This window comes from Diadema antillarum, unplaced genomic scaffold, assembly GCF_040938485.1.
Source record: "Diadema antillarum isolate AM-2024a unplaced genomic scaffold, OU_Dant_1.0 seq00001083_RagTag, whole genome shotgun sequence".
Classification (NCBI taxonomy): domain Eukaryota; kingdom Metazoa; phylum Echinodermata; class Echinoidea; order Diadematoida; family Diadematidae; genus Diadema; species Diadema antillarum.
The window spans coordinates 82,058-97,465 of record NW_027271903.1 but is presented as its reverse complement, the minus strand read 5'-3'; the positions used below and the strand labels follow the sequence as shown (position 1 = coordinate 97,465).

General features: G+C 38.4%; 1 protein-coding gene across 1 annotated transcript in view; it reads right to left on the bottom strand.

The window, feature by feature from the left end:
• LOC139743466 (puratrophin-1-like) overlaps positions 1-15,408 on the bottom strand; it is a 130,167-nt gene that overhangs the window by 96,333 nt on the left and 18,426 nt on the right. The window contains exon 4 of the mRNA XM_071653951.1: positions 12,073-12,269. Within this exon, the coding sequence (XP_071510052.1) occupies positions 12,073-12,269 (197 nt within the window). The remainder of the gene's footprint in view (positions 1-12,072; positions 12,270-15,408) is intronic.

Here is a 15,408-nt window from a genome sequence, read left to right as displayed (position 1 = left end):
GAATCCATCATCTATGTGGCAGAAGCTTCTATCTTTTCAGAACTCCAGTAAACTTATCCACATTACCATATGAAGGCGAATACATAATGATTTCAACCTACAAAGCTATGATGTATGGGTTCCATTTGCATGGGCGGTTCATACATCAAACCTGAAAATACAATGGGGATAATTTCTGGTATCATTAAAAACAAAAACATATGAACAGATTTTTACAAAGAAAAGCTGAATCAAAGCTGAGAAGGGCAAAAGGTCTGTTGGTGACCCTGGTCAGCAGGGTCTGTTTGGGTCATCTCTCAAGACTGCACTCCTGCTGCGGCCACCAGACACATCTCCCTCACTCTGTCCATCTTTGAACCAACTTCAATCATTCAGAGGAACAGTCCACCACCTGCTCCTGACCATCCTGCTGACCAGATGTCCACTTGATACATTGAGGCTCACAGACTTGAAAAATACTCTACCTTCCCCCCTCAAATGAGAATAAAACAGAAGATAAATTCTGAAAATGCAATAGTCCTTTAATATCAGATATATCACAAATTTGTTATATAGAATATGTTTGGAACAGCATAAGTTTTCATATTACAAATTCTTACTGGAATTTTGATAAAATATTCTTATTGTGTCCATCTTAACATCACATAGATTGTTAATCTATCTCCAAGATTACCAAATCAAGAAAGTTAAAAAGGTAAGGTGCATGTACACTTTTCATGATTCATTTCTGATGGCATGTTCATTGTCTGAATTCATTGCTATCACTACCTTTGTCCTTTAAGGAGCCTTGTGCTTTGTCCACATATAATGTTATATCCAAGACAACAAGATCTGGACTGACACATGTTAATGTCATTTGTGTATCAGGTAGCAAGTGCCAGGTATGACATGAACTCTCTAAAATAACACTAGAACCATGATTTCATGAACATACCAGCAACAAAAACCCCAGCTCCATAGCATCATACTCACATCCTGTGTCTTTTTGTTTTATCTTCACGCAGACAACAGAAAACTAGTGGTGAGGGATGACATTATCAGCTTCCGCTTACTACCATAGGTGTAGTCCTTCGTGCAACCCGATTTAGACAGCATGGCTGTTTCGTCGAAAGCTGAAGTATGTTGCTTGCAACTCCATTTCATCCCTCACCCCCTCCCACCCCCCATCAGAGGAAACGCCTGTTGTCTCTTGACAACAAACACATAGAGAAAAAACAAACAAAGTGTCTCTCATTCCCCAAACTTGTCCAAGAACACTAGGAGATCACGACGACGGGGGAGTTCATTAGACGCACATGGCAAACATGGAGGATTAGTCACATCGTCATACTCACACGGATCAGAAAATAGATCCCTTCCAGATTTGAAGAGATCTACTTTTAGGTGAACTTCACATCGGTGAAACATTTGGCAAGCAGCGAGTATCACACCTACACTTAGTGTGACATCAAAACAACAACAAAAAGAGGAGAAACTCTTCCAATAAATCTCTTCCTGTAAAATCAGGGCATTTGTTCACAGCCACCGGGTTATCGTGTCAAGATATGTCTTTGTCAAATGAAATGGCTTTCAGTGACTATGATGAGAATGACCAAGGATCGTACCTCCTTGGAATAACTGAGAGAGGGATGGGGAGAATGGTATGACAGGTAGGGGGTACCGTCTTCCCTAACCAGAAATGATTCACTGAGATTCTTAAAGGAAATCTACCTCACATTTGGGGAAGGAAAACAATAAATTCCCCTTGCTTTGAGCTGCATAGATCAGAAGATTATATCAGAGGTTACATAAGAGTTTCCTCAGCTTTGCCTCTCATTTAACCCGTTGAGGATGAGTCCTGAGTATACTCGGGCAGGTGTCTATGGGAACTGCGTGTTGTAGCAAAATCAGCCTGTCCTCAATGGGTTAATATCCATCACAACAAAGACTAAATGCGACTGCTGCAGTTCACATGATAATTAATAAGCCTCTCGTCAAACTACCGTGGACACATTTATAAATATCATCACAACATTCTTCTCAAAATTGTGACATTGAGACACATCTATTCAACGTCCTGGTTAAATCCACTATTAGAATTACTTAATGAGTGAATTGATTAAAATCAATTTCAAGGGGTCCCTCTAACAGTTTTTATGACTCATACACATGTATTTCCCTTACTAAAAGGGGGAAAGTGATAGGCGGCCTATCTGAAACACTAAACCTAGGATATTACATAAGATCACCTGAAGGAACCCCTGTCAGAGATGAAAATTACAGTCAATGAACCCTGCGTTCACATTGGTCCCCGTGACGCGTGGAAAGTCCCGAGCTGTGGGACTTTCTCCTCAAAAACCATAATGTGAACGCTCGCTGGGACTGGTCCCCTCGTCCCCGCGAAGCAAGTCGGGTACGGGGACAAGATTTGGAGGGGAGAGTGACCTTGGGGCACAATTGATAGCGTCGCATGCGCTATGCCTGGTTTCAAGTGGCAGAGCTCGCTCCAAGCCCCAAAATGCCCCCACAGCTCAGGGACAGATGAGATACCAGTGTTAACGGTCAGTCGTAAAATAGATAAGATCTCTTGTGGCTGTCCCTGCGTGCGGGGGACCAATAGGCGTGTCCTCATCAGCCCGAAGTTTCAAATAGCGCACTATCTTGCGGTTACCAAACTAGTCCGATGTCAAAATAGCGCGCTATCTGTGTAGTGAAGACGCAGATAGCGCGCTATTTGATCGGGAAAATTTCCCCAAAAATCTTGGTCTAGTTCGTCAACTAGGGCGCTATTTCGTGAAATAGCGCGCTATCTTGGGTGCGTCTCCATCAGCCCGAAATTTTCTCGATCCCTCCACGCTTCTGGTTAGCCAGCTGGCAATGGAAAGCGCATGTACAAGCAGCTAGTGATTGTGTATACAGTAGTACATTACACGCACGGTGTATTCAAGGATCACATGTGTGTACTATAGGCCTACTGTTGTTGTCATCTTTAAAACCAGGGATTTCTCTCACCTCCCTAAACTCAGTGCCGTGCATGCTAGCTGTTCTTATGTAAACTTCTTCTTCTGGTCCACTCTACCTTAGCTGAAGATTCTTGCAGATTGTGTGCATTTTGGATTTGTTTAAACATTGCAAATCGTTAATTTCATATATAAGATGCCTCACTGGACAGAAGAAAGAGTAGCGTTATTAATATCCCTTTGGAGAGAATTTGCTGCACTGCTCACCTCCCTGGTTGTAGAATCGTACATACGGTGATATAGGAGATTTTGAGCGGGGAAATCCACTTTCGAACCGCGAGCCAGGCAGAGTAATATTGCAAAGTGCGCATGCGTCAATTTTCGGACTAATTTCCCGAAGCAGGCTGTTCGAGCTGATGAAGACGCACATTCGCTGTATCTGGCTATTTTCTAAGACCGCAAAATGTCCCGCTAGTTTGAACTTCGGGCTGATGAAGACACGCCTAATGTGAACGCGGGGGAAGTTCACCCTTCTTGTTCTGCTACAATACTGCTATCCTGGATGACTCTGCTACCCTGGATGAGTTTTGGTTGACAAGGGGCACAGGGACATAATGTTATGTAATAAAGGAACATCACTGCTGACCCTTTGCTGTAGACCTAGGGGCCGGTCAGACAACTCTTGACCCTAGGAAAGGGGCTGGCACAGGGATGATGATGGGGAGACAATGGAGTTGAGCCCTATCTTGTAAGCTTCTAAATCACTTGTATTATGTTATAAAGCACATGTATATCTTTATTCCTAAGCTACAATATCAATGAAGTCATATACTTTACCTAAATGCCAAGTCTAGGGTAGAGATATCAACACACAATATTGCATTCTGACTTTGGCAGGGCTCATACATGTGATAATGACAATAAAAATAATCAATCAGTCAAAAGTCCTGCAAACACATTTACTGCTACATCTATATGTTTACTGTATACAACGTGTATACTGTAAAAGTGAACATTTTCAGTGTAGAACTTTTTGTGCATTTTGTGTGATATGGCACTAGCACAAAAAAGAAGCATGTAAAAATTTTACTTGTCATATGTAATACTTTTTTATGGAGTGAGAAATCATATGCACTAAATTTTTACAGCATTATATTATCAGGATAGTATTATACAAAATGTATAGGATTTATTACAACGAAATGTTACATTCATATATTTTTATAATATCCATATATTTCATGTAGGGGAGTAAAGAATGAATTCAATAAGATGGATAAGAAGGGATGATATTGAAAGAATCAACCAATAATACTTTATGGTGCTTCTAAAAGAGAGAGATAAAAAAAGTACAGTCAATTACGTGGGCAATGAAACATCAAGATATATTCAGTAAATTGTGGGACAGCTGGACCTAGTAACCTTGACCACTTTTAAGCAATAATCCTTTTTTTTCTGTCTGTCATGACCTGACATGTGACATGAGATGTAAAATTCATGGAGCAAAACTGAAATATTTTGGTCTTTAGTAACATGTTCTAATGAAAAGTACCATTCCCATTTCATATTACAGCTCTTGTATTGTATGTAATTTCTACAGTCCTTAAAGCCCTAATGGAAGGGGTGCAATGATATAACACCCACAAATCTTTGGCTCTTATACTTTAAAAGTTTACTAAAATGAAATGAAATGGGAAGAAGTCCTCCTAACTTCCTAAAAATAATATAGATGACAATACATGTGATATTTGCAGGTTTCAAAAAGGCATAAGTAGAACTGCCTATCATAAATTAAACTGCATCAGTTCATTGTATGTGATCATTGATTCGTGGCATTGAATCTTTAGCATTAACTTTATCTGTCCATCCTGTCCCAATATTTAGTCAACTTTGAACAAAGTAAGTTTCAACCTTGGTCATGACACAACACAAATCTACCCAAATTAATGAAATTCTAGCATCAAGTTGTTTTTATTGCAACTGAGTGATTGACAAATTTAGCCCATTTGAATTCCTCTTCTCTCAAAGTACATTTACTCCCTAAGCCATCAAATTGATTCAAGTATAACTAACTGCTTTACTCGCATGAATTTCTCCTCCCACTTTGTGATTTAAAAAAAAAGGGGGGGGGGGTTAAATTCTTTGTGTAGTTTTCCAGCATCAAAGAATTTCAGTTGTAATCACTCTTTTCCATGCCAGTGAAATCAAACACTGATATCCGGCCATAAATCCCGCGGTTCAATAAGGTTTTGCATTATAATGGTTATTAAGCAGTCACAAGAAATGTTGACGGTACACTTGGCATTAGTAATGCATGAAGTGGCCGCACAGCAATTTAAGCATGGATTATTGCCGAATGAAATCCAAAACAAAGTACTTTGGAGAATTCTCCTCTTGGACACTCCTCACTCCCAAACTTGTTCATTTCTTTCTCTCTATTCAGTAATTCTGTATGTGCAGCAGACAAGGACAGATTTATGAGGGTTTTCACCTGATTTTATTCAGTCTTCAACTGAGTACTTAGCATGGGACACGTAGGAAGTAAGCTTCTTTTCAATTCTACCATCCAAAAAAAAGTTCTTAGGGTAATGACTTCACATGAGGAAGGACAACTTATTTCATCATATGTATTTTTCTTCCAAAGGTATACCTACCAAGTTCCTATCTCTGTTTTCTTTTCTTCCCCTCCTCCACCACCCCTCCCCCTCCCACCCCTCTTTCTTTCTCTCGCTATTTGTTGGTTCATCTATCCAAATACATATCCTACTTTTCATTCCATCCCTCCTCTGTCTTCATTTTTTTTTTCTTTGTCGGCGTGATATTGAGCCACAAATTAGGGTACGGGGTATGTAATTATGCACATTATATACAGTATCAGTTTATCTGATTGATTCCTACCAAAATGCTGGGGATTTGGCAGAGAAGTTAGCAAAGTCCACAAACCATTATTCTTTCAGCCATTTATTGACTGCTGTGGAAACATGGCAACAAGGAATCACCATCAAGATAATGAGAGATCCAAAACTAACGATAGCTTTCCTCCAACAAAAGCTCCCCTTGTCCTTCCTGTATATACGAAGCCTTTGAAAATAAAACACACAGAACCTTGCTGCTGGCTGTGGGTCAGAATTTTCACACACATAAAGAAAGAGGAAAGATTTGCATTCATTTCCCTGTTTACATCTGACTGAAGCAGGATGCTATATTTGTTTCTCTTCACTTCAGATGGTTACTTTTCAAACAAAACTTGGGCAAGAGAGGGAGGGATTAGATTATTTGTCCTCCTCCTCCAGTAGAATACGGACAATTGCATGCAAGTCAGTGCGGCCAACACGAAACGAATTGACTTTCTCTTTCCCTTCCTTCATCTCCACCCTCCCTCATTATTTACCTCATCTATCATTAGTTTCTCCATCTCTTTTCAAGCATTACCTCAATGCATCCATTTCTAATTCTGTCCTTCAGTTACCAGCTACTATTTACTTGTTTTCCTGCTTTTTCTTGCTTGCCCTTATTGACAGTACCTAGGAGCATTCATCTATCTTTCAGCCTTTTTCAAACGTCCTGGGATGGGCAGGCTACATTCCTCTTTTTGTATGTTCAGTCTTTCTTTAATTGAACCAGTTACTGTATATGCCGAATATTTCGCGAGGCCTTTATATTCTCGAATTTCATGAGACTGGTGCTATTCACGAAAATAAATACATGCAAAAATATTGACTCTGATCCTGACATGAATGTGACGTTCACATATACATTTCTCCATTCAGCACAATACTCCATGATTGCGAATTTAACCACTCGCGAAATCATCAAAAAGTCCCGATTCATGAAAATTTAGACTCGCTAAATATATGGCGTATCATTATGCATTTTACTTTCACATTGTATTTCACTCATTTTGGCATAGTTACCTGTCTTACTTGTCATTGTCTAGATAAATATGTACATCTGCCATGTAGTTTCTGTTTCATTTTGATTTATATTTTGTAGTTGTTTGTTATTAGTTAGGTTTTTTTGTTGTTGTTGTTGTTGTTGCTGCTGCTGTTGTATAAATCTCTATTTACATATTTTTTAATTACTTTGATTGTTTATTTGTTTGAATATCCCCTGGATAAATTCTACATTAATCAATTGCCAAATATTTCAACCTTTGACATGATCTTTCACAGTCAAGTATCAATCAACATAGTGAACAGCTAGACATCACTACAAATCAATTTCTTGATCATTTAACACTTTTAACATTTTTTGTTTTTTGACTTAAAGCTATGTTTGAGTTGTGTCAGTGCTATGTCAAACCTGTATATGAGCCTGTGTATAAGTCTGTGTATGAGTCTCTGTATAAGTCTGTGTATGAGTCTGTGTATGAGCATACAGAGCTCAAGAGAGTAACCTTGCATATGAACCTTTCTGTGAGTTCATTGCCCCCTCCAGTCACTGCCTACCAGTGACTCTCACAATCCATCTACCCACTGCAATTTACCTATTACTGTGAACAGAGACTCCGCTTGCAGAGGACATGAATAAAAGAAAGGTAGGGAGCAATTCAAGCAGTGAAGGAGAGCATAAAATCAGGAGTAAAACATGAGGTGAGTACTGAGGCAGAAGCTTCCATCGATTGAAAGTGCCTAACACTGCCTGGATGACACCTTTCCTCCTGGATGAAACCTCTGAGAGGGTTATATTGATATCCCAGTGGTACAGGAAATGAATCCTGGCCGTATATAAATACATTAAATATAACAGATGTTAAAACAGGCCATGCTTGCACTTACTGCATCAAAAGACACATTTCTTTCAGCGTCAAGCATTTATTGGTACTGTTTTAAAAATTTGGTATAAAACCTGAAACCTAGAACATGAAATTTTTGCGAGTTGCCTCTAACATTCAATGCATATAATAGTGTAGACGAGAACTTTCGTGTGCATTTTAATTTTGCGAATTTTGGCTCTTGCGAAATTCATGAAATTAAAATGCATGTGAACAGGAGAAATTTTACAGACACAGAAGGAGAGAAAGGGGTGGGGTGGAGAAGGTAATGATAATGAGATTACTAAGGATCAAATGCTAAAACTGGTACAGGTTTCTTCACACCTCTGGATATCATCATCAACACAGACAAAATCCTCTTGCAAGGTAGAAACTGAGAAGGATGCGAGGATTAGAAAGTGAGAGATAGAGAAAAAGAGAGAGATAGAGAGAAGGAAAAGGAAAGAGTAGAGGAGAGAGGGAGAGAATAGCTGGGAGGGGAAGGGGAAGAGAAGGAAAGGTGTCCAATCATTCTCTGTTTTCTCGCCTTCTTCACTACTTATCAGACTGAGATTGTACAAGCCTGCAAGTGTCAGGCGGGATACATTTAATGTCAGACATCAACGCCTCAAGCAGGGTTACCAGAAAAAAAAAAGACCTGCAAAGTGCAACGATTTTAGGTGAACCTCAAGCAGCAACCACAAGCGGGCACAATCACACTGTTTGACAACAGCAGCAGTGAAGAGCACTGAAGCCGGGTGATCGGCGGTCCTGAGCCCTCTACAGACAATGTGCAGCTAATCTTCCGTGCCCTCCCCATTCTGTTTGAGCATGGAAAATCAGGAACCACTTGTTGGTTTTCTCCACCTTCTCACAACAACCCTGGATCCACAAAACCACATCCTTGCCCTGATCACCTAGCTGCATGACCTACTTGCTTCTTTTCTACTCAGAAACACACGACTATCCGCTCACGTGTTGTTTCAGTGTTGTTGTTGTGTATGTTGTAGGAAAGATGAAGCAACAGTACATCTACAGTGTCTTCACCATTGGGGCAAAAAATCCTCCATTGCTCAAGAGAACAATCAAGTTTCATAGTAATGAACAACAAATTTCCGAGACAGCTATCATTATTTGTCAAATCACACGAGTCAAGACCATGGAATGTCTAACATCCGGAGACTGCTGTACAGAAAACACTCTGCATCAAATATTGGCTAATGTGCATAATAGCACACTGCTAGCAAAACGCCCAAAACTGATAGCAAAAAAAAAACACATTACAACAACAACAAACAAACAAACAAAACAATATTAGAATGAAAATAGAAAAATCAATCTGCATAGCTGCATTCTGATAAATATTTATACTTGCTTAATGACACACAAAATCAGTCTTTTTTTTTAAACAAACACCTCATAGAGACTAGAGACTATTCAAAGATCTATCATTTATGAGCATGAATTTTTGCCATATTGGAGAAATTCATGTTGCTTGTCGCCTTCCACAACACAAATAAATCACTTCCAATGATGCCTCACTAACTAGCATTATGGCTGACAGACAGACATACATAAATGACAAGAATAGATATAAATATTCACACTCTGACCCCTAAGTTTGACCTCAGCATAATTTGACCTAGTGCTCCATTGAAATGTCAAACCTATGACCTAACTTCAAGACTGATTGGAAGAAAAAATAAAATTCCTGATATATATAAATCACACACTTCTATAAGAAAGCAAATGATAGGAGTGAATTCCTTCATGTGTCAACACAGTTTACTGTTAACTGGGATGTTGATATGAAAGAAATAATATCACTTCTCAGATTATAGTTTAGCACGATCAGCAATACAGGTTGTTCTGTGATCTCCAGAGGAATCCTTTATCAAAATATTACAGAACTTGAAAACTAAATAGAGAAAGAATCTACAGAGAAAAGGAAAGTGACTGTAAACACATAATACTTTGTTGTATATAAATGTTGGCAGGTTTTTCACTCTACTGAACTAGCATGAAAATAGACCATGCAAATATTGATTTAGAAATATCAAAACATGTAGAGAAATACTCTCATAAACAAGAGAAGTATACACGGAAATGACTTGATGTGAAAAACTAATTGCATGAAAGAGTTCACTATTAACATATGCGCAGCTGTAATTAGGTGATCCGAGCATCCTTCGGATCACCTTCTGTATCTGCACTGATTCTTTCGTTATTTCTCCTCAAAAGTTGTGCAGAGGTTAGCTCAGAAAGTGCATTACCTATCAATGTCAAACTTATACCATATATGTATCATGTGCCAAAGACGACAGATCTAATAAAATCATAGTGATCAGTCGACCGTGACGTCACTATGACGTCATTATATGAAAACACATTCTCATTCATATCTCAATAATGGAATGGAATTTTTCAATGAATTTACGTCACATATAGTTCAAATCAAGCTGATTCTACTCATGTTTTCAAAATTCATCTATACCCTTAAAACGTGCGCGTACGCGCGCATTGAAATATTTGTATGCTCCAATCGAGCTCAAATTCTTTTTGCACACGTTTCAGACCATTTGGAGCATTTTTTGAAAAATTGAAAAAATCGCACATATACGCACGCACAGCTCATATGCAATAGAAATTTCCCGGTTTCTTACTTTGATCGGATGCCTGAAATGTCAAGGAATATTTCTACCAAGTTTTAAGTCAATCCGGCTCTATATGACGTCATACGGGCCCGTCAAAGTTGAAATTCCGCGCGCGCGTCAATGGCGATATACAGTGCAACTATGCCAAAAAAACGCCAATTTTCAATCCGATTTTACTCGTCAGGATGGACGATGACCCCCCATTTTCTTTACATATTTTGAAAGCTGATAAGTTGTACATGTCATTTCATGGGTTGGCAATGCTGAAAAACTGATTAAAAGATATCAAATTTCTTAATAAAGTAAAAAAAGTAAATTTTCAAAATGACATCAAATTTCAAGTTTACTCGAGCGTATCTCACTTATCCTTGGCCAATTTTCACCAAGATTTCAGTATGCTGTAGTTAATTTAATGCTTTATCAGTTATGTAATAATACAATTTTGATTGAATGACAGCATGACCTCGTAAAAATGGATTGAAAGTAACCTTGTCGAATTTGACCAGTTTACGTGTTATCTCTGTGGGAGTGCAGTTTTTCTGGAAATGAAAATTGACATGACTATTTCTATCGAGCACTAGCTCACTTATGCTTCGGTGAATTTCTCCCAGATTTTAATATGTTGTAGCTGAGACTTTGGGCTATCGTAAGTGTGCCCTTCATTTTTTCATACCATGCCGGGATCACGTCAAAAAACTTGGTTGAAATTAAAACTTATCTTCGATGTATTGGAAATATTTCTTTCTTTTTGCAACTTTCTTTGCAATAACTCAAGAAAAACATACCCTATCAACACCATATTTTGCACATGTTTAGTTCATGTCACATACATTATTTCATAAAATAACAACTACTTGATAGGACAACATCTTGGGTATGTAAATTAGGGTCAAAGGTCATAAATGTTTCATCTTGTATCTTGGCGAATACCTGTCCTATCTTTCCCATATTTTGCACAAGTATAGACGATGTCGCAAGAATCATTTCACAAAATAACCACTTTTTCCTCAGATGCCATCTTGGGAGTGTAAAGGTGGGTCAAAGGTCATATGTATTTGTTGCTGTATCTTCGTTATCTAGTGTATACAGAATTTGGTACCAAAGATGGCGGATATGACTCCCTTTTCTAAATGAGAATCCAAACATCACACGGCCAATGTCTCTAAACACAGATGAAACCTGTATGGTCATGCCTATTTCGATCAGGAGTCGAATCATTGATTTTAAAAAAAAATCGAATCACCTTAATTTGTCAGTAATGACAAATTACAATCTCTAGTTTGAATTAAGTCTGAAGTATCATTGAGTTTATTGGTTTGGTTTGGTTTGGTTTTTGTCCAGAATGTCTTGTTCAGAAAATTATGCTTTTCTTCATGTTATAATCATATCTATTCATTTTGTGATGTTTTATTTCAAATTATTCCTTTGAATGTGCTGTCTAAGGTGATATTCATGAAGCAGGCTTGAGAGTTGTTTGAAAAATTAGTTTAAGATACTCAATCAGGAGTTTTTTAATTGGGATGGAAAGTTTCTTAGCTGTATCATATTTTATCCTATTTCTTATTTAAAAATCCTATGTTAAAACTATGCTGCAAATTCTCAACCACATATTTCTATACACACATTGACTTTGATTGCTGGCTGTCTGTCTGTAGTCAGTTGACCCATGACCCCATGACCCTTCACCTCTAGAGTCACAGTTCACCAAACTTGGTTTGACACTTACCCAACTCTGCTCCTTGAGCTGTAACAGGAGTGTCCTGCATGGCAGAAGGTAGTCCCTCATGAACCTTGACCCATCACCTTTGAACCTCTTGTCGATGAGGTCAATGACCTGTGCAGTGACATAGGGGGCGACATCCTCGAAGGGATGGTAGATATCTGTGAGTACATCCTCCAGGGAGGGCATTGTGGTGTCTTCATCTTCCTCTTGAACATGGGTAGTATCCTGACATGGCAGAGGGGAGGAAAGAGACAGACACAAAAAGTCACTTACTAGACCGCCCTCTCGTGTTCAGTCAACCCCCTTACTGTGTATAACAGATCACTGCTGGTAATGGTAGTGTTAATGAGTTTTCAAAACACAGTAAATGACACAGAATATGCACCTATTTCATGAGAGAAAACATGATTTGTTGATGATGGAATTATTTTTCTGTCTAGGCTTTAAAGTGATGTCCAGGGCCGTAATACTCACAACCTCAGTTTGAGTGATACATGGTCAAAATTCACGAATATTATCATCATTGATAGTAGGTGAAGTGTTTAGCCTTATGTCTATAAAGATTTCTTTTCAGCAGGACCAGCTTCTACACCAGCCAATCTCTACAGAAAAGAAACCTAGGAAGAATACCTCTACATTATGCAGTTAGGTCCTGATCACACAGTAAATGAATAGAAATAGTAATCACTCACACACAAGCACTGCAATCTTTTTTTTTTCTTTTTTTTTTGTATCAGATGTTGCACAGAAAATGCATGCTTTCCCAATACAGTATGTAAGAATGCAAGAATTGGTAATATTCTTACACAGTTTACAATCCATACATTCCTGCTGGTGTGATAAATGACCCTGGACAACTGAACTTGCAGGTATAGAGATTCGAAACATTCTGATAAGTTCTGCAAAAAGAATTGTGGATTTTAGAGTTAAGACTATCAAATGGAAAGAACCATGTCTCGTTTATCCAGGGTAGTCTCTTCAGTGTTAGCACTGCTCTACCAGAGGGCCTTGCCGATATTATTACCCAACATTGCTGGGTACCCAGTTTACACCCGGGTCAAGAGGGACATCATGGGTAAAAAACATCTCATCCACCGACATAAACTCTTGGCAGAACTAAAAAACTCAGGACATCTGTTCTCAAAGTCAGAAGTCTTATCCACTACACAAGAGATTATACTTCCCCCCCCCCATTCTCTTATTTTTGTCCAATTTTAGTGAAACTTTGATTCTTTTGCTAAGCCAAAGTTTCCCAAAGAAAACCCACTTCAATTTATGTGGTAATTCCCCTTTCATGTTGGAAGTTGGTAGCAGACCAGATAAAGAAAGGATGGACATAAATGACAATACTGTCTCTAGATGGCAATCACTGGTCAGTGTGTCTGGTCACATCCCAGGAGGCTGTTTATTGGTTCAAAGTTTTACACCATGGCCAGTACTGACCGCCAATCGACCAATTTATAGCAGAGGTCACATCAAGAAGACAGATACAGCTGCTGTCACTCTAAGAGTGGTTTTTGTTTTTCTTAGCATTGCCTTCACGCTGGCTCCATCCATCTGTGGAAGCATAAATAGTCAATAAATCACACATAGATAGCTGGACAATATATCAAAGAGGACAAGATTTTAAAGTTACATGTAGCATCCCATGGACAGGTAGAAAAATAATACTGCACTGGCACTGAGGAGAAGGTAAATCAGTCATTATAGATTACAAGAAAAATGCATTTATCTCTTTAAATACAGTTGCTTTTCCTTTGCAGCTTTTTGTACCACTAGTTTCAGTTTTTATGGCGTTTTTAAAATTTCTTAAAATTAATGATTCTCAGTGATTAGGAAATATTTTGCAGCACTGAGAGGTAGACAGGCATTGCAGATTACAAGAAAAAATACATTTATCTCTTTAAATACAGGACTTTACTTTTCCTTTGCCACTTCATGTGCCACTAGTTTTAGTTTCTATGAAGTTTTTATAACTTCTTTGAATTAATAATTCTCTGTGATTAGGGAGCAATCAAATTTAAGAGAAGAACTTATTCAAAATAGCTTCTGACCCTCTGCACTGTCACATTTGCCTCATCAGAGTTATTTGGAGTGGAAAATTGGCTCCCGGTGTTAGATCTCTCTCAAAATACAGGAAGTTTTTGTCAAGCTGTAAATGCCCAATTGTCACATCATTCGCCACTGATCCATGATCCCTCATTCTCAGTCACGTATCTCTAGGAAACTTTGTTCACACTCCATGGATACGGATGTAACATATTCACGCTCAGGGCAAGTTCACTCAAGTAAATTATCACTGAAGACACAGATGCAAACAGATTTCCATGAAAAGCTGTGCCTGATGATAAGTGAATATCTCATCACCAAACCTACAAAAGAATGTCTTATTTGATTGTTATGAATAAAGGGCTATTAGGAATAATGTACAAAAATGTGTCAGTACTTTTCAGTGTATTATCATCAATTACAATGTTACATTATCATACTGAAAGATAATGGTGAGTATTAGTAAAGGGTTGTAATTTGCAGTTGGTCAGAAGCTTTGGACTACTACAAATCGTTAGAAATACGGGGGGGGGGGGGGGGGGGGTGAAGTTGAACAAAAGTAAGTCCAATGTCAGCTACATGTTTATAGGTTTCACTATCAAATGTAGTTGCAAGATTTAAAAAAAGAAATGAAGGACAGGCATTAAGAATGCTCATTTTGAGTGGCATATAATCATATCCAGAAAAGAGACATGATTTAAACAAATGGAGCATATAATGTGCGGTATACTGAAACAAACAAAAAACTGAAGTGGTTTGAGAGTAATGACGGAGCTATATTCACACCTGAAATTTTCTGAAAGGTGGTTAAAACTATACATTCTGCAGTTATCCATATCTTTCCAAAGGCACATTATGGTTAGTGCCTTTATTTCTTAACATATGAGATAATTCATCAGTATGCATCCAAAAAGTCTTGAATGGGGGACATTTCTTTGAAATGTTTCTGACGCCTGCTGTAGCTTTCTCCTCCCTACATCCCCACATCATCCCTTTATTACATTAAATCCAGACACTTTCCTATCTCACAGTTTACTGGCAGACTGGTATGTCTTTGCTCACTGATCAATAGTCTGCACTGCCCAGTTCCCAAGTCAAAAACTTGCACGCAACGTAATATTGATGCTATCACTTAGCGTCGGAGCCTGAGTGGAGGGAGGCTACCTTGACAGTGACAACTCGATTGAAATTTTTGCTCCATGGCACAGAATTTCATGCTTAATTGAATATCCAGAGTACGGATATATTGACTTACTTATCCAATTATTCTCATTCGTGCTTTATTAGCAC